Genomic DNA, 20215 nt, shown 5'->3' on the forward strand with positions numbered 1-20215 from the left:
TATTTCCTTTGGGAGCATTACTTTCCCTTCAGCCTTTACAAGTCTGCTCTGGGCGTGGAAGCTGGATTTCAGTCCACCTTCCCTACTTTCCTCCATATCTTCCAACTTGGAGGTTGGGAGAGATGGAGATGACACCGTGTGAATGACTTTCGACGTTGCTTCCCCATTTCCAAGGCTGGTTCTATGTTTTCTACGTCTCCCTCCCCAGGCATTTTTTTCCCCTTGTCCATCCCCTGATAAACACACACACAGAGAACTGCAGGTTTCAAAGAGGAAAAAAGCAAATTTGTTGTCGGTAGAGGGTGTGAAGGGCAGGTTTTCCCTCCTTCCCATCAGCCGGTGTGGCTGAGTGGTGGGGGCCATAGAAAAGGCAGTAGATGCGGTGCGTGTGTTACTCTGTACAATATAGAAGAATCTGATATAGATATTTTGTATAAAAGCCACTTGTCCTCATTCTGTCCTCTTGCTGGCTGGCAGGGCAGGGGGGCACTGGGAGACAAAGAAGCTGGAGGGGTAGGCCAGGGCCCAGGGATACCCCGCAGTCCCTCTCCTCTGGCTGTCCCCTTGCGGGGGGGTCACTTTGGATCCTTAGTGGGAGCATAGCAGAGCTCCAGTGGCCGGGACACCTTCCAGAACTTCTCATTCACCAGCTCCAGGGTCAGCGAGCCGTTCAGCGTCTAGAGAGGTAGTTGAAGGGGGAAGCAGGGGGAGGAGAGAGGAAAGGTGAAGATGGAAAAAGGGATGGGAAAGCAGGGAGAAGGAAAGAAAAAAAGGGATAAAAAAGGAGTGGGGCAAAGTGGGGGCACAGATAGTAATGAGAGAAAAACAGAGCAGGGAGGGGGAGGTGCGGAGAGCAAAAGGAGGGTTTGTTGAGTTAAGTCAGGCTTGGGGTTGTGTGGTCCCAAGTCACCTTTCCCTGCCACCCCCTTACTGTTCCCCTTCTCCTCCCATCCCTTCTTACTGCTCCCAGCCCCCCCCCTTACCCCCATCCCCTCTTTCTGGCCCTCAGCCGCTCTCACCGTGAAGGCGCCCCCTCCAGGTGCGATGTAGATGGTGTACTGCTTTTCGCTGACACCCTCCAGGCTAGGCAAAGCAGGCTCCTCCGGACCCTCACCTCCAGCAGCCCCACCTTCCCCCCCACCCGCATCAGGTCCACCAGTGTCAGGAGCGCCCCCTCCAGGCCCCCCGGGCTCGCCCGCTTCCTGTTGCTGCCTCCGCTCAAGGGCAATGCGGAGGGCCAGGTACTTGGAGAGATGGTCCACCGTGGCGTTCCCGGTGGTCTTCACATACCTAGGGGTGGGGACAGGACAGGTTTAGGGCACAAAAAGGCCACAAATGGAAAAGAGAGGATCTTCCCAGAGGGGCCCCTGGGTTAGGGTTTCTTCTGATGGAAATCTTGAAAGACAGGGCTTCTCACCTAGTCTGGCAGTATTCTCCCTTCTCCACAAGCAGAGGGTGGGGCCGGAACACGAGCTCAATTTCTCCACCTGGCTCAGGAGGACTAGGGGCCCCAGGAGGGCTTGGAGGGCCCAGGGTTCCCCCTCCCAAAGTGCCTCCCCGGTCACCAGAGTCTTCAGAACCAGCACCCCCGCCCACTCCGCCAGTACCACCTCCCCCTGTCCCTACACTGCTGCCTCCTGCGCCCCCTGCGCGGGGTCTCTTGGGAGCAGGGCCTGGGGCAGAGTCGGGGGCAGAGTCTGAGCTCACATCTTCTCCATCCCCTTCTCCCTCCCCGGGCTCTCCTTCCCCCCCACTCATTGTTGTGGTCTGATCTGACCCAGGCATCGGCCGCCTCACGCGCTGGGCCCTGTAGAAACAAGTAAAAAGTGCGAAGGATCACAGGTTTGGACTCTGAACTTGAGAAATCAGGGGAATTCTAAGGATGACACTAATACTTACTAAACACTAACAATCTACCAAGTACCCCATGTTTATCTCTATTTTACGGCTGAGGAAACATACTTTGAGAGGTTCAGTAACTTGAGACCAAGGGGCTTGCTCTCAAAGTATGGTCCAAGAACCACATGCATAGGTATTACCCGAGAGCCTGCAGAATGCAGATTCCCAGGTCCCACTCTGGAGCTCCTGAATCACAGTTTGTGGGGGTTTTTTGGTCGGTAGTATGGCTTGAACTCAGGGCCTGGGCACTTTCCCTGAGCTCTTTTATTCAAGGCTAGCACTCTACCACTTTGAGCCATAGCACCATTTCCAGTTTTCTGGTGTTTTACTGGAAATGTCTCAGAGACTTTCTTGCCTGGGCTGGCTTCAAACCACAGTCCTCAGATCTCAGCCTCCTGAGTAGCTAGGATTACAGGCATAAGCCACTAGTGCCTGGCCATAGTTTGCATTTTTAACCAGACAGAGAGTGTCTGACCCAGAAGGTGAATTAATCTCCTGTAGGATGAATCCAGAGTTTATACTCTAAATCACTCCACTAGTCTAGTCTAACCTCTAGAAAGTTAGAAGGTGAGCTATTTTCTTCTTAAGAATAGTAGTGCCAGTTATTTACTAAGAAGCTTCAATTTACATTCATGACTTCCAGACCTAACAATCAGGCTGTGGTCAGCTCTTCGGATGCTAAATCTTAGAAGCTAGCAGGCAGCAAAGGCAGTACCAGGAACTGGACCTGCAGACCCGCCCACCAGCCCTGTGTGTATGTCCTCTTTCCTGACCCGCACACCTGTGCATGGCCTGCATGCGCAGACCCTCCTCAATGCTGGAGCTCAGCGCCTGCTGGTTATGCAGGCGGCTGAGACGGATGAGCACTCTGTCTTGATGGGCCTCATATTCCTCTCGGCTAGGATAAATCTTAGAGATCAGGGCATCAAAGTTGGGATCTGGCCGTAGGGACCGCTTGGATACCAGTTTTTTCCGACAGGTAGGACACTCCTTGTTCCTAAGATGAAAGAAAGGAAGCCCTGTGGTCAATCCCAGAGCACTGAGGTCCAGACCAAACCAAGACCTCAACTTGGAAGCCCCTTTACCCCATCAAGGGGTCATTACCCGCTCCGCAGGGCTGTGACAATGCAGTCAGAGCAGAACCGGTGGAGGCACTCCTTGGTGGTCATGGTATTCTTTAGCATGTCCAGACAGATAGGGCACATGAGCTCCGAATGCAGCGATCGGGGGGAAACTGCAATCTCTGTGCCATCCATGATGGCTTCCTGGATGCATCAGCAAGTGGAAGGTGGTGAGTTGAGAGGAAAGGGATTTTTTGTTTGTTTGTTTGTTTGTTTTTGGGTCCGGTTGTGGGGCCTGAACTCTGGGCCTGGGCGCTGTCCCTCAGCTCTTCAGCTCAAGGCTAGCGCTCTACCACTTGAGCCACTTCTTTTTGTTTATGTGGTGCTGAGGAATCGAACCCAGGGCCTCAGGCATGCAAGGCAAGCGCTCTACCACTGAGCCATCTTCCCAGCCCCAGGAAAGGGATTTTGGAAGCAAGCAATTCATGAAAAAGGAATTTTGAGAAATTCGGAGAGACAGCGGACTCTGGGTACCCATGTTGACCAATTGATAAAGACAGGAATTCTAAGACTGAAAGGGCCATTGAGAGAATGGAGAGCAGAAGGGATTAGGACTCATTAAGAGTAGGAGCTCTGAGGGCCCCTGGGGTGGGGCCTGTAATCCTAGCTACTCAGGAGACTGAGATCTGAGGATTGCAGTTCGAAGCCAAACAGCGTAGAAAAGTCCCCATGAGACTCTTATCTCCAATAAACTACTCTGAAAAAGCTGGAAGTGCTGCTGTGGCTCAAGTGGCAGAGCACTGGGACAGTGCCCAGTTCAAGCTCTAGGACCAGGGGGGGGGGGGGGGAGGGAGGGAGGAAGAGGAAGAGGGAGGGGGAGAGAGAGAGAGGAAAAAGAAAAAAGAGCAGGAGCTCTGGAATAGGAGGATCTGAGGTTCTGAGGTTTGGTTTGGTGGGAAGCCTCTTAAGGGGGGGGGGGTTGGTATGGCAGATCTGTGGTTTGGAGAACTCATTAGAATTTTCTAAAAGTGTGATCTTCTTGCTACCTACATCAGAACTCTAGGGTGCCTGTTACAAACGCAGCTTCTGAGGTCTCGCTACACACTACTGAATCAGGGTATTGGGATAAGAGGTCTGAAATTTCCCTTTAAACAAACAATCCAAGGGGAGTTTTGTAAACACCGACCCATAACATTGAACGGAGGGACAATGCTGGTCATTTTCGCTGTCTGTTTGCCATCTTTCCATTAAAGAGTAATATTTGATCCTCCTCTCTTGGAATGGCTGTTTTGAGGATCAAAGGAGATTAGACGAGATAAATGTGAAAGTGCTTTAAAAAGATGAAGGTGATTCAAAGGTAGGTGTGTGTGTGTGTGTGGGGGTGGTCTGCAGAATCGAGCAAAGAATGGAAAGGGAGCTGTGTGGCGGGGTGTGTGGCTCGGGGTTTGGCGGGAGGGGGGTGAGCCGGGACGGGAGAGCCCCTGTCACCTGCGGGGTCCGATGCAGCTCATACAGGCTCAGTTCCCACGTTTTGCTCGCATTCTGGGCATTCGCCGGCGTCGTCATGGCGACCAGGCACAGACCCCCCACCGGGGCTCCGCCGCCGAGGAGACTAAGGCTGGGGAGGGGGAACGGGAGGCGGTGTTGGGGGGCCGCCTCTCGAGCAGACCCCGCCCCTCGCGGCTCCCCTCTGCGCCCCCGCCCCGCGCCGGTGCGGCCCCTCACCCAGCTCCGGCCGTCCGCGCCCGCGCCGCAGCCGCCGCCGCGCCTCTTCTAGGCCCAGGCTCCGGGGCCGACTCGGCTCGGCCCGCCGATTCTGCTCAGACAGTAGCTCCCGCCGCCGCCGCCGCCGCCGCCGCCATGGCCGGGCCCGAGCCGACGTCACTTCCGCCCGCCCCTCCCCCCGCCGGGACGTCACCCGCCACTCACGGCGCGGGTGGCTGCGACGTGGACGCCGGGGCTCCCCCGCCCCGGAGACGCACGGGCCCCGCCGAGGAGCCGGCGCCCCGCGATCCCGGCCCGCGTGGGGACCGCGGTCTCGGCGCCCGGCGAGCACTGCCCCGCGGCCAGCCCCCCTCCACCCCCATGCCCCGGGCTCACCCCCGGCCTCCGCTCCGGAGGGCGGGGCCCGGCATCGGGGGACCCCGGGGGGGGGACGGGGTACCCCGGGAACGGGCCACCTCCCCGTCGGCGTCCCTTACGGCCTTGGGGGTCTCGCCCTCACCCGGCTCCCTCAGCCCCAGCCTGCGATCGCGGGTGGGGAGGGGGAAAAGAAAGCGGCAAAAGGTCGCCGGCCACTTGAACCCTCGGGTCCCCCGAATGCCACCGGGTGCCGAAGTGCCCCGGGGCTCCCCGCACCGCCGCGGGACCCCGTGCCGTCCTCCGCTTCGCCTCTCCCTGGGCCCTCCGACCCCCTCTCCCCTCGAGGTTTGGGGGCGGCGGCTCGGGACGTCCAGACCCAACTCTCGGCCGGAGCCATAGACTCGAGAATTGCGTTTGGACAATCAAGAGCCGCGGCCCGGGCGGGGGAGGGAGGCGCGCGGGAGGACGGGGAATGGAGACACCACGCGGAAGCGGGGACACACGCACAAGATGGGGCCCCCAATGGGGACGGGGGCCGTGCGCGTGAGTGGGGGACACACGGGGCGGGATGTCTGGCGTGGAAAGTGGACAGAAGCCTCTTCAGGACTCTGGAGTAGCGGAAGAGAGCAGAGAGGAGAGAGGAGAGGAAGGAGCCCGGCGATCCCCATTGAGGGCAAGGGATTACAAGGCATCCAGGGAAAGAAGAGATCGTGCCCGGCCTTCTGTCCCCACCAGCCTGAACGGGGGCTTCCGGACTTGGGCTATGGCTGCCAGGGGGTGGCCTCTCTCCGGGACAAGTCAGCAGTGGGTCCCTTCTCCTCCCACCCCAGTTCCCCCCTACTTCCCTGTCTTCTTCAGTCCGTGGCCAGTCCTTATGTGGGCGCCAGTGTCGATTAGCGCGGACCCCCTCCCCTTCCTCCTCCTCCCAGCCCCCCTCCCTTCTGCTCTCCTCCAGCCCCTTTCATCGGCTGGTCCATTCCCCTAATCCTGGCCCCCTCCCCTAATCCCCCCCATCCGACCCCAGGCCGGCTGCAGCTATTGTAAGGTGGAGAGAAAGGGGAGGGGGAACTGAAAGGAGAGGGTGGGGGAGGGCCACCTGTTCCAAGACCCCCTTCTAAGACCAGACTGGACACCAGGATGGGGCTAAGAACAAACCACCCTTGGGGGCCATAAGGACCCAAGCAGTTGGGGGGAAGGGGACCGGGGACCGGCACTGCAGAACCAGTGGAGGGGGGTGGGGTGGGGCAGAAACCCCTTCCTCCAAAAAGACCCAGAGTGTCAGGCATACACAGTGACATACACTCTTTCCTCTCACACCCGGCGGCGGGGGTTGCCCTGGGAGACCAGGCAGTGAAAGGGAACAATCCTTCGGGAAAGGGAGAGAGGGGGGAGGTGGGGAAGGGTCTGAGGGTTTGGACACAAGAAGAACCGGAGGTGGCAGGGAAGAGGATTTGGAATTTATTAGGGTCACAAGCACCCCTGCCTCCCATATTCAGCATTCCCCAGCCATACACTGCCACCCCTTTTGTAGCCTGGGAACTTAGCGTCCTCATCAGCAGGAGGCCAGGCACAGTGGTGGGGGAGTGAGCAGAGTCCAGGGTCCTTGAAGCAGTTACATGAAAAGCCCTCCTGGGAAGGGAAGAAACATTTGGATAGCGGCATGGGTAGAGAAGTACATGGCTGAGGGGGAGTACCCAGATCTGTCCCTGGCTGAGGACACCTCTGCCCTTCTCGGTTGCTCCAGACTCCCCTTATTTGCTTTTAAAAATATGGTCTGGGTTCCACTTCTCTGCCCTCTTGCTCTCCCTACAATGGCCTCATACCAGAGACTTCCACGGAGGCCCCTGTGATGTATCCGCTGTCTTCAGATGCCAAGAATGCAACCACATTTGCCACATCTAAGGGAATGGTGTGAATGATAAGGAGTAGGCACCCACTTCCCACAGACCCAAGGTAGCCATATTCCCCCCAGCCCCAAATACAACTGCCAGCCCCAAATCCTGGTGAGAGCCTCTCAAACCACAAATTTGAGGATCTCTTCATTTGGCCCCTCACCACTTGGTGCTCACCCTCAGGATTCCCGAAGTGTCCCATTGGGATTATTCCATTCACCTGTCAGGAAACACTGAGTGCAAGTTTCTTCCATGGAATTCTTTTTTTTAAAGACTGAGTCAGTTACTTTTTCTTTTGTCTTTTTCCTTCATATATTTATTGAACACTTATCGAATGCTAGCTTTACCCCTGGTATTCTCTCTCTCTCAGGCTCAGAGAGGTTGGGTCTCTGACCCATTCTGCCTTGCACTTACAGTACCCTACCTTGTCCTTTACTTTCTGTGGTATTTTCTGTGTCATAGGTGTTGTAATGAATCCTGGGAGGACAGAGTTACAGCGGATCCCATATCTGTGGAAGGGAGAGTGGTTACTCACTCTGGAGAGGACACCGACCCCTCCCTCAGACCACTGCGCGAAAGATACTCCGGTAAGCTCAGGTGGGTACCCACCGTCCGAGTTCCCGGGCTGCGGACTGGGTCAGCCCTACCACTCCTGCCTTGGACGCAGCATAGTTTGTCTGCCCTATGTTCCCCACCTACAGGTGAGTTAGAGATGTGGAGTCAGGAGTCTCAAGGATTGACTTTTCTCCCTGTGCCCACTTGCCTGGCTGACCAGGTCCCAGCTCCACCTAACCTTTGCAATGATGCTACTGATGTTGATGATGGAGCCATGGCAACCACTGGACACCAAGGCTTGGGCTGCAGCCTGAGTGACTAAAAAGATGCCCTGGCAAAAGAGGGCAAGAAGGTAAAAACAGATCAGCTGGGATGACAGCCCTCCAAGTCCCTCCCCAGGCTGGTGGGAAGCAGAAGTCAAGTTCAGAAGTCACCACCTTGAGGTTGACAGCTATGACTTTGTCCCAGTCATCTTCAGACATGCGGAGTAGAAACTCATCCCGGGTGATGCCTGCACAGGACACGACGACAGATGGCGGGCGAGAAAAGCAGGCCTATGGGAGGGAGGGGGAGGTTACACACCACGACGCCACAAAGAGCCAGGGGGAGTGAGGCCTGGTAGAGCTCCCAGCGAGCAAGGAGCCAGGCTGCCGGGTTCACCTGCACTTGCTCTAGCAGGCGCCTGGCACTCGTGGTCTCAGACACGTCAGCCTGGAAGGCAGTGTGGTTCCCGCCGGGCGCCCCCTTCTCACTTCCCGGTCCTCCTAGCAGTCCCACGGTCTCCCTGGCCGCTGCCTGGTCCAGATCGCAGGCGGCCACGGCGGCCCCCTCCCGGGCCAGGCGCACGCTGACCGCGCGGCCAATGCCGCTACCCGCACCTGAGACAGAGAACACGCGGGGTCGGGGGAGAGCAGCGGACCGGGTCAGAGGTCGCGCAGCGCAAAGTTACTAAAATTTGGACAAGGGGTCAGAGATCACAGGCCTTTCGAGGTCTGTGAGCATATCCGTTGACATCACTTCAAAGTACCCCACCCCACCTTGGGAGAGGACCCCTCAACCTGTGACCAAAGCCAGCGCAGAGCCAAGCCGGAGCTGAGACGCCATGGCGAGGTGGGAGAGGGCGGACCCCGAGGCCGCAGCCAATAGGAGCTCAGGGGAGGCGTGGCCAGAGCCAATCAAAGCGGGACCAGCCATAGGCCGACTGCGGCCACCAGCGCTGGCGGACCTCCCACCGCGGGGGCGTGGTTGCACGCAGGAGCTTTGGGACTTAGGGTGTGGGAGAAAAGGGGCCCTATTTCCCCAAAAAAGACAAAGACTGCATACAGGGCGGAAGATCCAAGGACTTTATTTCCGGGCACCCCCCCTCCCCTTCAATTCAAACAGTGATATAAAATGAATAGAAACAAACAAAAAAATCAGGCCATGAGATTACTAACCCCTTCCCATGCCCACCCCCAATCACTCCCAAATCGGGACACACGATTGATGTTTTGATGTTTACCCCCGGCTCCTCTTTCCCAGAAGCCTTGACTAACCGGTGGGAGTGGGGGATGGATCTTGGAGAGCCTGTGTGTGGCAGCTTGGTCCTCTGAGAATAAGTGGGGTAGAGGGCATCAGGTAGGCTACTTTTATTTCAGCCTTCACTGTCCCATCTATCCTTTCCAAACCAACAATATGGTTGTGTAATGCCCAACACTTTGGTCCCTCTGGCCTCTCCTCACCTCTACAGCTTCTTTTAAGACTGCCAAACGTTGAAGGCCTCAATGCCAAAGACAGGGCCCCCAACTGCCATAGACCCCTGACTTAGAGATAGGGGTAGAGGCTTAGGGCAGGGGTAGGGGGCTTATTCCCCCTCTCACTCGATTGCTCACTCAAAGTGGGCAATCACAACCATCATAACAACTCCTCCCAGAAGCCCCAGCACCTCCAGAAGTGACTGTAATGGTGATGCTTCCCTCAACAGCTCAGGCAACACAGATACAGTTGCTACATAGATAAAGCCACCTGCAGTGAAGGGCAGAACCCAGCCAGGACCTGCACCACTTGCAACTTCACTGCCCACTGCTCCTCCTTCAGTGAGCAGAGCACAAGCCGTGCCTGCCAGCGCTCCTATTGCTGTCAGCAATTGTAGACGCATTGCCTAGTGGGCAGAAAGAGAGAGAGAGGGCACTCACCAACAGCTAAAGATTATCAGTGGCTTATGTGATGGGTGGGGTATAGTTGTATAGGTGTAACGTCCATGATTTTGGAGACTAAAAAGCTAGGGAAAGACAGCAGGGCTCTAGAATAGACATTTCCTGAAAAATAAATTCTTTTTGGCAGTTGTGGGACTTGAACTTAGGGCCTGGGCACTGTCCCTGAGCTCTTTTGCACAGGGCTAGCACTCTACCACTTTTAGCCACAGCTCCACTTCTGGTTTTTGAGTGGTTAATTGGAGATAAGAGTCTCATAAGAACTGTTCTGCCCAGGCTCTAGCTTTGAACCTCAGATCTCAGCCTCCTGAGTAGCTGGGCTTACAGGCCCAGGCCACTAGTGCCTAGCTCCTGACAATTCTAAGGGATCAAAGAAGTTCTGTGGATCTTGATATAGCAGCGTATGTGTCTGCAAACGTGCACATGCGTACCGAAGTTCAAGAAATACAGGACAAAAAAGATACTATTTGTCCTCACTTCTAGAGGACTTGTTGCTGGAAGAAGTACTAAGCGTTTGAAACTATTGAGAGACATTTTGGGTTTTGGATAAGTGAGCAGGCACAGAAGGTTGGAAGCAACTACATTTATATTAATGCCAACCTGTTTTTTGCTGCAGCCAGACTGCACCAAGATGGCAAAGTCTCCAATCTCATGGGGCACTTCATGTAACAAGACAGTCATTGTGGTCAGGATCCCAAGTCCTCTGCCCGCTCGAAAGGAAGCACCAATGGCCAGACCATCCGTGAAGTTGTGTGCCAAGTCAGCAGCCAGATTCAAGTACCCGGACACACGCAGGTCTTATACAGGAAAAAGAGGACAAAATGATAATAGGCATCTATCACCTCCACCCCATTCTGATCAGCCATTCTCCTATTTCCTCTCAGGGACCACTTTACATAGAGCCTTTTAGTGTTTCCCAGACATCTGTCATTACCCACCGTACATATTATATGCAATTCAGTGATAGCCCTTGCCCAAACTTATCCCTAACCCTGTTCCCCTACCTGAGCCTGTTTTTTCTTCAGGGTTCTGAGATTTTACTTGCCCATCTTTGGGCTCTATGCTCCCTTTTTTCCTCTTTCGCAAGCCCCCTCTTTCCTTGTTTTCCTTTTCTTCTTCCTCTGAGCTGGTCTTCTCCTTTGAAGAACACTCTAAGGGAAAGAAGGGGTTGGTTAGAGGTAGGGTCAGGGATCTCTTGCCATATTCTCAAGGGATGCTATGAGTGCTTTCTGGGGCAGGCAAAGTGGCTTTCAGCCAAAGGGCTCCTAGGCTTACCATGACTTCCATGCCCATGACTGCCATGTCCATGACTGTGTCCATGTCCTCCTTTTACATGTCTCACAAACTTCTCTACCACAAGGAAGGCTACAATTCCACTGAGTACCCATAGCCCCACAGAGAGAATAGGGCCCTGGCCTGGGAACAGAAGCATTGAGACATTAAGGGAATTGTGGATTCCAGATTTCTTCTCAAGGAGGCAAAGAATAAGAGACAGACTTTTCCCAGAACTCCAACTCCTCTACCCATCTCCTCTTCCTCACCACTGTGGGAGTGTCCATGTCCAGGCCCAGGCTGCTCCAGAGTGTGGTGAGAATGTGGTTCTGTAGGAAGGAGGGGAAAAAAAGGCTGCTACACATCCCTGACTGAAGGGATATGTTTTTAAAGAAAGTCAGAAATGACAAATGAAAAATATCTTTTTTTTTTAAATCAGAGAATAAAATAGTTTAAACTTTAAGGTAGAGTCCACAGGTTACTTACCCAGAGCATGAGGAATAAGGTGTAGGAAGGCATCACCTAGGAGTCCCCCCGAAGCAAAACTGAGCAAGATCTGGAGCAGAGATCGATGCCTGGGGGAGTTTGATTCCACTGGGATGAGGAAGAGTACAAAAAATGGAGCGGCAGAAATCAGCACTGTGGCCCCCAGTGCCTGATAAAGGAGAATCAGGAATTAAATGTTGCACAGTTTTCCACCAACCCGAAACCAGTCCCTCTCTCCCATCCCCTGGGGACTCACATAGGCCCAGAGGGTAACAGTATCCAGGTTGTGCTTGGTGTCTGGAACCCCAGACTCTCTATAGCTTCCGTGGCTATGTCCATGGTCATGTCCATGTCCTCTGTGGTGGAGGCTCCCGTGGGAGTGGCCATGGCTATGGCCATGGTGCAAATCCTCATGTGAATGTCCATGGTCGTGACCGTGGGTATGCCCATGCCAGATGCTCTCGTGTGTGTGGCCGTGGCCGTGGGCATGGCTGTGTCCATGGTGGAAATCCTCATGTGAGTGTCTGTGGCCATGGAAGTCCTCTTCCACCTCCTTGTGCAGGTCACCATGACCCCCGTGTCCGGCTACCAGCAGCCCCAGGGTGGCCCAGGTCAGCAGTCCCACGGCCACCCAGTGGGAGGTCCGCAGGCCCCTGGCCATCACGCTGACCAGAGGGACAGAGATAATGACTCCACTTGACCCTCAACGCTACCTACACGGGGTCTGCTTTACTCTGCTCGTGCCCTCCGGGTACCTCAAAGGACCGCACCCCCATTCCGCTCCGTTCCCACCCACATTGTTCTCTTTATCCCGAACCCCTTTCCCGTCTGCAGGCCCTCGAGGCCCCCAGACCACCGCTTCAGCCTTTGATCGGCCACTTTATGGACTCTCTGGGCGTTCGTCTCTATGGCCTGTCAGATGGGGAAAAGGCAGGCCTGGAAAAGGGCAGGTCGGGGAAAAAGCAAGGAATTCTCACCGGCTCCGGGACAGTCTCTCTTTCCCGGCTTGCTCGGACGTGGCAGTCACGCCGCTAGTTCGCGCGAGAGCAGGAAGTTCCGTTCTGGCTCCGTCCCCATACCTTTACCAAGATGGCAGCACTGGCTTCGCGGGTAGCGAAGCCGTCCAGCCCTGGCGCGCATGCGCAGGCGGGGAGGTTATTTAAGGGGAGGTTGGGCGAGGCCAGCTAGCGGGCGGGGGGTGGGGGGTGGGGAGGGCAGGGCACCGCCTCCTCCGCCTGCGACGAGGCGAGGGGGCGGGAGCTAGCGACGAGACTTCCCGTCTGTACAAAGATGGCTGCCACCTCGGCGCTGTCATTTTGGTTCCGAGCCGAGCGACGCGCTTAATTCCATCCGGCCCGCGCCACAGCCTCTTCTCCTCCGGGGCTTCCTCGCGCTCCGTTAGTCTCCCCGCCCCCCCTCCGGTCATTCCTTGGCAAGCCCTGGCACCTCTTCCGGTCTTCCTCCACTCGGCCAGAACTCATGTCTTGGGCCGCCCGCCCTCCCTTCCTCCCCGAGCGGCATGCCGCAGGGCAGTGTGGGCCGGTGGGGGTGAGAAAAGAAATGCATTGTGGGGTCGCGTCCCGGTGGCGGCGGCGGCGGCCCTGGCTGGATCCCGCGGCGGCAGCGGCGGCGGCAGCAGCCGGAGAACAACAAACCCCGGAGCCGGAGCCGGGGGAGGCTGGACGGGACGGGATGGGCGACAGCGGGCGGGGTGAGTGTCCTAGCGGACCCGCGGGCGAACTGGAGACCGCCTTACCTGCACCCCTCCCCCCCCACCTTCCGCGGGCGCGTGCCCCGGCGCTCCCGCCCCCTTGTTTGTAAACACGCTTCCCCTCCCTCCCGAGGGCCTCAGCGCCCTCCCCCCGGGGCGGAGCGGGGAGGGGGAGCTTCCGCCCTCTCCGTGGTGCGGGGGCCTTAGCCCCCGGCCGGGGCGTGGGGAAGGACAAGATTCCCTTTCAGGATGTGGTGTCTGGACCTTGGGAGGTAGAGCCAGCCTCCTGGGAGTGTGTGTCTGTTTCAACTTGTCAGTTTGTCCTGCACGCATGCCCGGGCCACTTGGCTCTAAGCTGGGAATGGAGAGATTGACTTGTCCACCCCACGTGCTGCCCCACCCACGAGACCAGGTCTACTTGGAGTGACCTGGTATTCATTCAGCTCCTTTGCGTGGAAATATTCCTCAACCGAACTCTCCTCCTCCCTTGTCGTTAGTCACTACCCCCTCTTTAATAGGAGTTAAACTTGTTTGACAGCAGGGTATTTCTGGAGCTGGAGATGGGTGAGGGTGATTTGATCCTAGTGGGGTGAGGGATTAGAGAGTTAAAAGTCTCCAGTTGGATGATCGGACACTCATTCTCTCTTTTTTGTCTCTCCTCTCTCTGTGTGTCTCTGTACCTTCTCCTTTAGATTCCAGAAGCCCAGACAGCTCCTCCCCAAATCCCCTTCCCCAGGGAATCCCACCCCCTTCTCCTCCTGGACCACCTTTACCCCCTTCAGCACCCCCACCCCCAATGCCACCACCTCCACTGGGCTCCCCTTTCCCAGTCATCAGTTCTTCCATGGGGTCCCCTGGTCTGCCCCCTCCAGCTCCCCCAGGATTTTCCGGGCCTGTCAGCAGCCCCCAGGTGAGAGGTTGTGACCCACTTACTGCCTCTTCACTCACTTGCATTCCTTTGGTTTTCCTGTGTGAACTTCCTCATGACCCACTGACCTTTCAGTCCTCTAATCCTAGCAGGCCTGTGGTCCCTTACCCTTTCTGCGGTGACTGACTTTCTTTAGTGCATGCTTCTTTTCTAACCCTATTTTAAAATATCTCCACTATTCTTGATGGTCTTTTCATCTGTTAGTGATTTTCTACCCCTTTGGTCCCTTATGTCCTTCCAGGACACACGCCTTTCAGGGCCACTGAGTTATACAACTTGCGGGGGGGGGGGACTCTTTATTCTCTGTGGGTTGTACTCTGGGGATGGTCCTCTACATAGACTGCAGTATAACTAACACCCTCTGGAGTGTCTAGTAGAGGGTCTGTCTAGTGGTAGAGAATGATTTCATTCCTTCTGAGAGATCTTCCCAATGAGTCTTCCTGTCCCTTCCCTATTTCCCCCATCCCAGATTAACTCAACAGTGTCGCTCCCTGGGGGTGGGTCTGGCCCCCCTGAAGATGTGAAGCCACCAGTCTTAGGGGTCCGGGGCCTGCACTGTCCACCCCCTCCAGGTGGCCCTGGGGCTGGCAAACGGCTATGTGCAATCTGCGGGGACCGAAGCTCAGGTATGGGGCCCAGAGCACAGGCACAGAGGAAGAAGGACAGACTGGGCCATTTACTACCACCTAGGCTTCCTAGGGGTTCCTGAGCCTGGGGCAGAGCTTGTGAGCTGGGGGAGGCCTAGGGAAACTAAGAAACCTGAAACTCAAATGTGGGATGAAGTGGGAGGTGGTTAGAGGGAAAAGGGAGCTTGTCTAGGGCTTCTGAACAGTAAGGAGAGGAGGATTGGGTTATCCTCCATTGGGTTATCCATTCCTCATCTCTGTATTTGGCAAACACTGGAATGATTTTGCTGGAGAGAGACCATGGTGATGAGGACTCCCTATAACCTATTTATTTACTTATTTATTTTTGCTATTCCTCTCCCCATTGTAGGCAAACACTATGGGGTTTACAGCTGTGAGGGGTGCAAGGGCTTCTTTAAGCGCACCATCCGTAAGGACCTCACCTACTCGTGCCGGGACAACAAAGACTGTACGGTGGACAAGCGCCAGCGGAACCGTTGTCAGTACTGCCGCTATCAGAAGTGTTTGGCCACTGGCATGAAGAGGGAGGGTAAGGACCTACCCGAGTCTACAGGCCTTTCCTCTTCTACCCCACTAGTGGAATAGCAAGGAGGTGGAGAGGAGACACAAGGAACCCATAGCCTGTCTGTGTGTTTGTCAGGAATGCAGGGCTGGTTTTTCTCTTTCCTCCAGGGGGCAATGTTTGATTTTTCTCCCCTTGCCTATCAGCATTCTTCCTTGGTACCTTGCTCTGATGTTTTGAGTTTCCATCTTAATGATTTATTCTGCTTCTGTGGTCTTTTCTATGATTCTTTCCCAGCCTTGTCTGGTCTCAGGGTAGAATAGCTTTTTTCTTAGCTATAAACTCCTCTTCTCCAACCTGAGCAGTCCCTTCCCTCATCCCATGCTTGTTTGATTTCCATGATCTTTCCTCCAATTTTGAGACACTGTACTCTTAAGGTACAGACTTACTGGAGACTTCAGGACTCCCCTCTTCTATGTCTCCATCTTTTTTTTTTTTAATGGGGTCCGGTCATGGGGCCTGATCTCTGGGCCTGGGCGCTGTCCCTCAGCTCTTCAGCTCAAGGCTAGCGCTCTACCACTTGAGCCACAGCGCCACTTCAAGCTTTTTTCTTTTTGCTTATGTGGTGCTGAGGAATTGAACCCAGGGCCTCATGCATGCAAGGCAAGCACTCTACCACTGTGCCACCTTCCCAGCCCCCCCCCCTTTTTTTTTGCTGGTCCGGGAGCTTGAACTCAGGGTCTGGGCTCTGGCCCTGAGTCTTTCCTTGCTCAAGACTTGTGCTCTACCACTTGAGCCACAGTACAACTTCTGGCTTTTTCTGTTTGTGTGGTACTGAGGAATTGAACCCAGGGCTCTCATACATGCTAGGCAAGCACTCTGCCACTAAGCCACATTTCCAGCACGAATTCTTTTTTTTTTTTGCCAGTCCTGGGGCTTGAACTCAAGGCCATGAGCATTGTCTCCAAGCTTCTTTATGCTCAAGGTTAGCGCTCTCCCACTTGAATGACAGCATTTCTTCTGGCCTTTTCTGTTTATGTGGTACTGAGGAATTGAACCCAGGGCCGGCTTCACGTATGCTAGGCAAGCACTTCACTAAGCCACATTCCTAGCCCTGATTCCTGGAATTCTGAGCGGCACTTAAGAGAATATCTTGGCCAACTCCTCCCTTTAGGAAAGATGAGCCTGAGGCCTAGCTTTCCCAAAAAAGTTGCAGAGCCAGGATCAGAATGCACACCTCTGAAGACTCAGGCTAGTGCTCATTGTACTATTTTGGGGGGCCTGAAGAGCATAAGATTTGTCTTGAGGCATGCTTGGATTCAAGTGTATGACCTGCTGTACCTTATATGAACTTAGGTAAGCTATTTTACCTCTTTGAGCCCCAAGTTCATCATTTTCAAAAATGGGAACAGAAGTTCACAGAGTCATTAACTTACTGGAGTGAATGTTAGGACATACATATTTCTTAGCACATAGTAGGCCCTCTGTGTAAATGAGAATTCCTCCCTAATTCCTTTATTCTCTTATTCCCATCTTAATCTGTTAACCTGACCCTTCTTGCAGGCTATTCCCTGTCTCCTGTTTGTAGTGGTTTCCCAAGTTGTCTAAGTATTTCCCAAGGACATCAGACCCGATAAGGCCCCAAGGGAATTTCAGAACCCCCCTGTGCTGGCTGCTGACTTTCCATTTTCTCCCCCACCCCTCCCCACAGCGGTACAGGAGGAGCGTCAGCGGGGAAAGGACAAGGACGGGGATGGGGAAGGGGCTGGGGGAGCCCCTGAGGAGATGCCTGTGGACAGGATCCTGGAGGCAGAGCTTGCTGTGGAGCAGAAGAGTGACCAGGGCGTTGAGGGTCCTGGGGGCACCGGGGGTAGCGGCAGCAGCGTGAGTGATGGGGTCAATCTGTTCTCCTTGATGATGAGGGCTGGCGGGAGGGAGTCTAGGCCTGTTCTGTCTCCCCTCTTCCCTTCCTCTCACAACCCTCACACTGCCTGAGACTGGATGTGCTGCCAAACAAGGCCTCAAGCATCTGAGGTGGGTGTGAAAACTCCTCCATCCCCACTCCCATTGGCAGAACCACGGGCAAGTCCCAAATAAATAAATAAATGGTGTACGCGAATGCCAGAAAAGTCTGATTTATAGGGATTGGTTTTAGCTGGGACTTAAAGGAAGATTATGTATAAGGAGGGAGTGTCAAAAGGCCTCTTACAAAGGGGGCTCCCAGCATACCTCCACACCTCCCATAAATCTTATTCTCTTATTCCTTGCAGCCAAATGACCCTGTGACTAACATCTGTCAGGCAGCTGATAAACAGCTATTCACGCTTGTTGAGTGGGCGAAGAGGATCCCACACTTTTCCTCTCTGCCGCTGGATGACCAGGTCATATTGCTACGGGCAGGTCAGTGACCTTGAATCTCTTTGCCTTCTTGACTTTTGATCCCTCTTGACTTCCTGACCTTCATTGATCCCAGCGGCCCTACCTTTTGTATCCAGAGAAGCAAGCTTGCTTACCTTGCCACCTGTTTTCTTCTCTTTGCTTAATGTGCTTTGAACCCTATGGTCTGATCTCTGGCTCCTGACCCTTGCTGCCCCCACCCAGGCTGGAATGAGCTCCTCATTGCTTCCTTCTCCCACCGGTCCATTGATGTCCGAGATGGCATCCTCCTCGCCACAGGTCTTCATGTGCACCGCAACTCAGCCCATTCCGCAGGCGTGGGAGCCATCTTTGATCGGTCAGTGGCCCATGACTGGGCTGACCTGTAGGTAGAGGGGGTGGGGCTATAGGCTGGTCCGTGTCCAAGGCTGGCTGAGCTGTGACCTTTGAGTGACCTGCAGGTCCCTCTCCAGGGTGCTGACAGAGCTAGTGTCCAAAATGCGTGACATGAGGATGGACAAGACAGAGCTTGGCTGCCTGCGGGCAATCATTCTGTTTAATCCAGGTAAGAGGAGAATTACCCTGATCTCTCAAGACCAAGGCAACCTGGGAGCCTCCTCTTCTCTGGAGACTCCTATGTTACCCAGCAGTTCCCCTCAGTAAGATCTTTAGTCCAGAAACTTTCCAACTGACTGAAGAAAAAGCCATTTCCATTGATCCATTCCCTTTCCCTGAACACATCCCATAAACCCAGTGAGCCTTACCTCCCTTGCTAGGCATCTGGCAAATGGCAAGTAGGAGGAGCCCTAAAAAGGCCACCTCTACATATCCAGTTTTGATTTACCTTCCTTACTCTTCCTCTGTTTCTTGACATCCCAGATGCCAAGGGCCTCTCCAATCCCAGTGAGGTAGAAGTCCTTCGAGAGAAAGTGTATGCATCACTGGAGACCTACTGCAAACAGAAGTACCCTGAACAGCAGGGACGGTGAGATGGGGCTTTGGGGATGGAGGCCTTCGGCAGGGTGGGGAGTGAAGTGGTGTGTTCTGGGCTTGAATGCTTCTGGCTCTCATTCCCCTTTTCCTGCCTCTACCTTAGGTTTGCCAAGCTGCTGCTACGTCTTCCCGCCCTCCGGTCCATCGGCCTTAAATGTCTAGAGCATCTGTTTTTCTTCAAGCTCATTGGTGACACCCCCATTGACACTTTCCTCATGGAAATGCTGGAGGCTCCTCACCAGCTGGCCTGAGCCCACACCCACCTGTGCACTCCTCACACTTGAGGAGTGCCCTCCAAGAGGACGCTGAGCCTGGGGCAGGGTGGGAGAGACCATGTGCCCAGACAGAACCTTGAGTGGAGGGATACAGAGCAGAACCAAACCTCCAGGGATCTGCCAACCCTCCAAGGGGTGTGATTGCTATCCCAAGTCAGAGGGGGACCCCAGGTCCCTGTGAGGACTGGACGTTTCCCTTCGGTGGCCTTGAGTCTCTGAACTTGTCGGGGTCTCTCATGATTTGGGGTGATTTTTCACCCCTGTTTGTCTCCCAGCACAAAGCACTGGCCCCATTCCTGGAACCCTGTTTCCTTCTCACCTTGCTTCATTCCCATCTGAAAAGTGGAGATGGGAGACTCTCCTAGAGGTGGATATTGGGGGGCAGGCCCCCCAAAACTGATGGACAGGGAAGTAGACTCTGATAGGCCTTCTTTCTTCCAAACCTGGCAGATGTGGGCAGAGGGAGGAGGCCCTGTCACTGTCTTCTGTCCAGAGTCCCCTTTGATTCTTCACCTCCTACAGTAGGACTGAAAAATTTAAAAGTGGTGGTGGTGGAGGGGCTGTTGGAGATGTTAGGAAGGGATCTGCTATTTTTAAATTTCCTCTGAGGATAGAGACTTGCAGTTAGACTCAAAGAAGTACTGTACTTTCCCAGGTTGACTAAGAAATGCCAGTGGTGGAGGTTGGTATTTGGGCAAGACATGGCCCTGAGGTGGTCTGTCCCTGGCATTTACTTTCCAAGCCCTGGCCTTCCCAGTCCTCCCCCCTTCCTGTCTAGCTCAGGGAAGGGGTCTGGGCTGTGGTGACCAGGCCTGGCTAGCTGGCTTGGTGAGTGTGGTCGGGGGGCCTCCTCTTCACAAGTCTCCAGCTGTGGGCACACAGCATGAGCTGGGGTCAGGGACCCTGGTCTGAGAATTGAGGGGAGAGGGCCAGCCTGCAGAGAATGAGTGCTGGGGCTGCATGATTTTCTTGGGGGGGGGGGTCCTTTCCCCTCCCACTTGCACATAAAATCGCTTTCAAATTAAAATCTGTTTTCTGGACTGAGGTGACTGTGTGGATGGAGGTGGGCAGCGCCAGGGCTTGGCGTGGGGGTATCCGGTCGGGAGCTCGGGGTGCGCTCCCATGACGCTGCCATGCTCGAGGTTCCCTGGGGCCCGACCAGCATGGAAAGGTGGGGGGACACAAGGCTGCTTTGTCGGGGAGGGGGAAGAGGGTGTGCCAGGCTGGGGGCGGGGCCCGCGGGAGGAGGAAGGGGGGGTGCCGCTTCTCAAAGGCGCCTTGTTCGCCGGTGCCCTCCCAGCGCCAGCGGGCGGCGGCGCCTCGCCTGCTCCGGCCTTCTCTCCG

The 20215-nt window shown here is 55.1% G+C and overlaps 4 protein-coding genes across 6 annotated transcripts; 1 reads left to right on the forward strand and 3 right to left on the reverse strand.

Moving 5' to 3' along the window:
- Nucleotides 1-263: 263 nt before the first annotated feature.
- On the reverse strand, nt 264-4829 carry Ring1 (ring finger protein 1). Its single transcript, XM_013034951.1, has 7 exons — nt 4686-4829; nt 4449-4578; nt 3004-3164; nt 2681-2896; nt 1418-1807; nt 1020-1290; nt 264-677 (listed from the first exon to the last, which is right to left on the reverse strand). The coding sequence occupies exons 2-7, from the start codon at nt 4524-4526 to the stop codon at nt 576-578; spliced, it is 1218 nt and encodes a 405-aa protein (XP_012890405.1). The 5' UTR covers nt 4527-4578; nt 4686-4829; the 3' UTR covers nt 264-575.
- Nucleotides 4830-6477: 1648 nt separating this feature from the next.
- On the reverse strand, nt 6478-8779 carry Hsd17b8 (hydroxysteroid (17-beta) dehydrogenase 8). Of its 2 annotated transcripts, XM_013035025.1 has the most exons (9): nt 8548-8779; nt 8150-8367; nt 7927-8043; nt 7728-7820; nt 7544-7629; nt 7359-7443; nt 7112-7154; nt 6866-6940; nt 6487-6671 (listed from the first exon to the last, which is right to left on the reverse strand). In XM_013035025.1, the coding sequence occupies exons 1-9, from the start codon at nt 8681-8683 to the stop codon at nt 6655-6657; spliced, it is 870 nt and encodes a 289-aa protein (XP_012890479.1). In that variant the 5' UTR covers nt 8684-8779; the 3' UTR covers nt 6487-6654. The 2 variants fall into 2 exon arrangements, with proteins under 2 accessions (XP_012890478.1, XP_012890479.1); XM_013035024.1 differs by lacking the exon at nt 7112-7154 and having other exon boundaries at nt 6478-6671.
- A 33-nt stretch (nt 8780-8812) lies between these two features.
- On the reverse strand, nt 8813-12491 carry Slc39a7 (solute carrier family 39 (zinc transporter), member 7). The gene is made up of 8 exons (XM_013035023.1): nt 12417-12491; nt 11696-12104; nt 11440-11608; nt 11223-11282; nt 10957-11097; nt 10686-10832; nt 10282-10478; nt 8813-9629 (listed from the first exon to the last, which is right to left on the reverse strand). The coding sequence occupies exons 2-8, from the start codon at nt 12098-12100 to the stop codon at nt 9357-9359; spliced, it is 1392 nt and encodes a 463-aa protein (XP_012890477.1). The 5' UTR covers nt 12101-12104; nt 12417-12491; the 3' UTR covers nt 8813-9356.
- Nucleotides 12492-12658: 167 nt separating this feature from the next.
- On the forward strand, nt 12659-19896 carry Rxrb (retinoid X receptor, beta). 2 transcript variants are annotated; one of them, XM_013035035.1, is made up of 10 exons: nt 12659-13150; nt 13843-14060; nt 14548-14704; nt 15075-15254; nt 16939-17111; nt 17498-17627; nt 17829-17961; nt 18065-18168; nt 18483-18588; nt 18700-19896. In XM_013035035.1, the coding sequence occupies exons 1-10, from the start codon at nt 12919-12921 to the stop codon at nt 18845-18847; spliced, it is 1581 nt and encodes a 526-aa protein (XP_012890489.1). In that variant the 5' UTR covers nt 12659-12918; the 3' UTR covers nt 18848-19896. The 2 variants fall into 2 exon arrangements, with proteins under 2 accessions (XP_012890489.1, XP_012890488.1); XM_013035034.1 differs by having other exon boundaries at nt 12722-13150; nt 18077-18168.
- Nucleotides 19897-20215: the final 319 nt, after the last annotated feature.

Source organism: Dipodomys ordii, unplaced genomic scaffold, assembly GCF_000151885.1.
Source record: "Dipodomys ordii isolate 6190 unplaced genomic scaffold, Dord_2.0 Scaffold202, whole genome shotgun sequence".
Classification (NCBI taxonomy): Eukaryota; Metazoa; Chordata; class Mammalia; order Rodentia; family Heteromyidae; genus Dipodomys; species Dipodomys ordii.

Excerpts from the sequence above, each read along its gene's own strand:
- Rxrb (XM_013035035.1), top strand. The coding sequence starts at position 12,919 with ATGTCTTGGGCCGCCCGCCCTCCCTTCCTCCCCGAGCGGCATGCCGCA. Across the intron at positions 17,962-18,064 it reads GTGGGAGCCATCTTTGATCG|GTCCCTCTCCAGGGTGCTGA; the intron begins GTCAGTGGCCCA and ends AGTGACCTGCAG. Across the intron at positions 18,169-18,482 it reads AATCATTCTGTTTAATCCAG|ATGCCAAGGGCCTCTCCAAT; the intron begins GTAAGAGGAGAA and ends TTGACATCCCAG.
- Hsd17b8 (XM_013035024.1), bottom strand. The coding sequence starts at position 8,683 with ATGGCTGGTCCCGCTTTGATTGGCTCTGGCCACGCCTCCCCTGAGCTC. Across the intron at positions 7,821-7,926 it reads TCATAGCTGTCAACCTCAAG|GGCATCTTTTTAGTCACTCA; the intron begins GTGGTGACTTCT and ends CTCTTTTGCCAG. Across the intron at positions 6,672-6,865 it reads GGCCTCCGTGGAAGTCTCTG|GAGGGCTTTTCATGTAACTG; the intron begins GTATGAGGCCAT and ends TTCCCTTCCCAG.
- Ring1 (XM_013034951.1), bottom strand. The coding sequence starts at position 4,526 with ATGACGACGCCGGCGAATGCCCAGAATGCGAGCAAAACGTGGGAACTG. Across the intron at positions 3,165-4,448 it reads AGCTGCATCGGACCCCGCAG|GAAGCCATCATGGATGGCAC; the intron begins GTGACAGGGGCT and ends TGATGCATCCAG. Across the intron at positions 678-1,019 it reads CTGGAGGGGGCGCCTTCACG|ACGCTGAACGGCTCGCTGAC; the intron begins GTGAGAGCGGCT and ends CTACCTCTCTAG.
- Slc39a7 (XM_013035023.1), bottom strand. The coding sequence starts at position 12,100 with ATGGCCAGGGGCCTGCGGACCTCCCACTGGGTGGCCGTGGGACTGCTG. Across the intron at positions 10,479-10,685 it reads TGAAGAAAAAACAGGCTCAG|ACCTGCGTGTGTCCGGGTAC; the intron begins GTAGGGGAACAG and ends TTCCTGTATAAG. Across the intron at positions 9,630-10,281 it reads CTGGCTGCAGCAAAAAACAG|GCAATGCGTCTACAATTGCT; the intron begins GTTGGCATTAAT and ends TCTGCCCACTAG.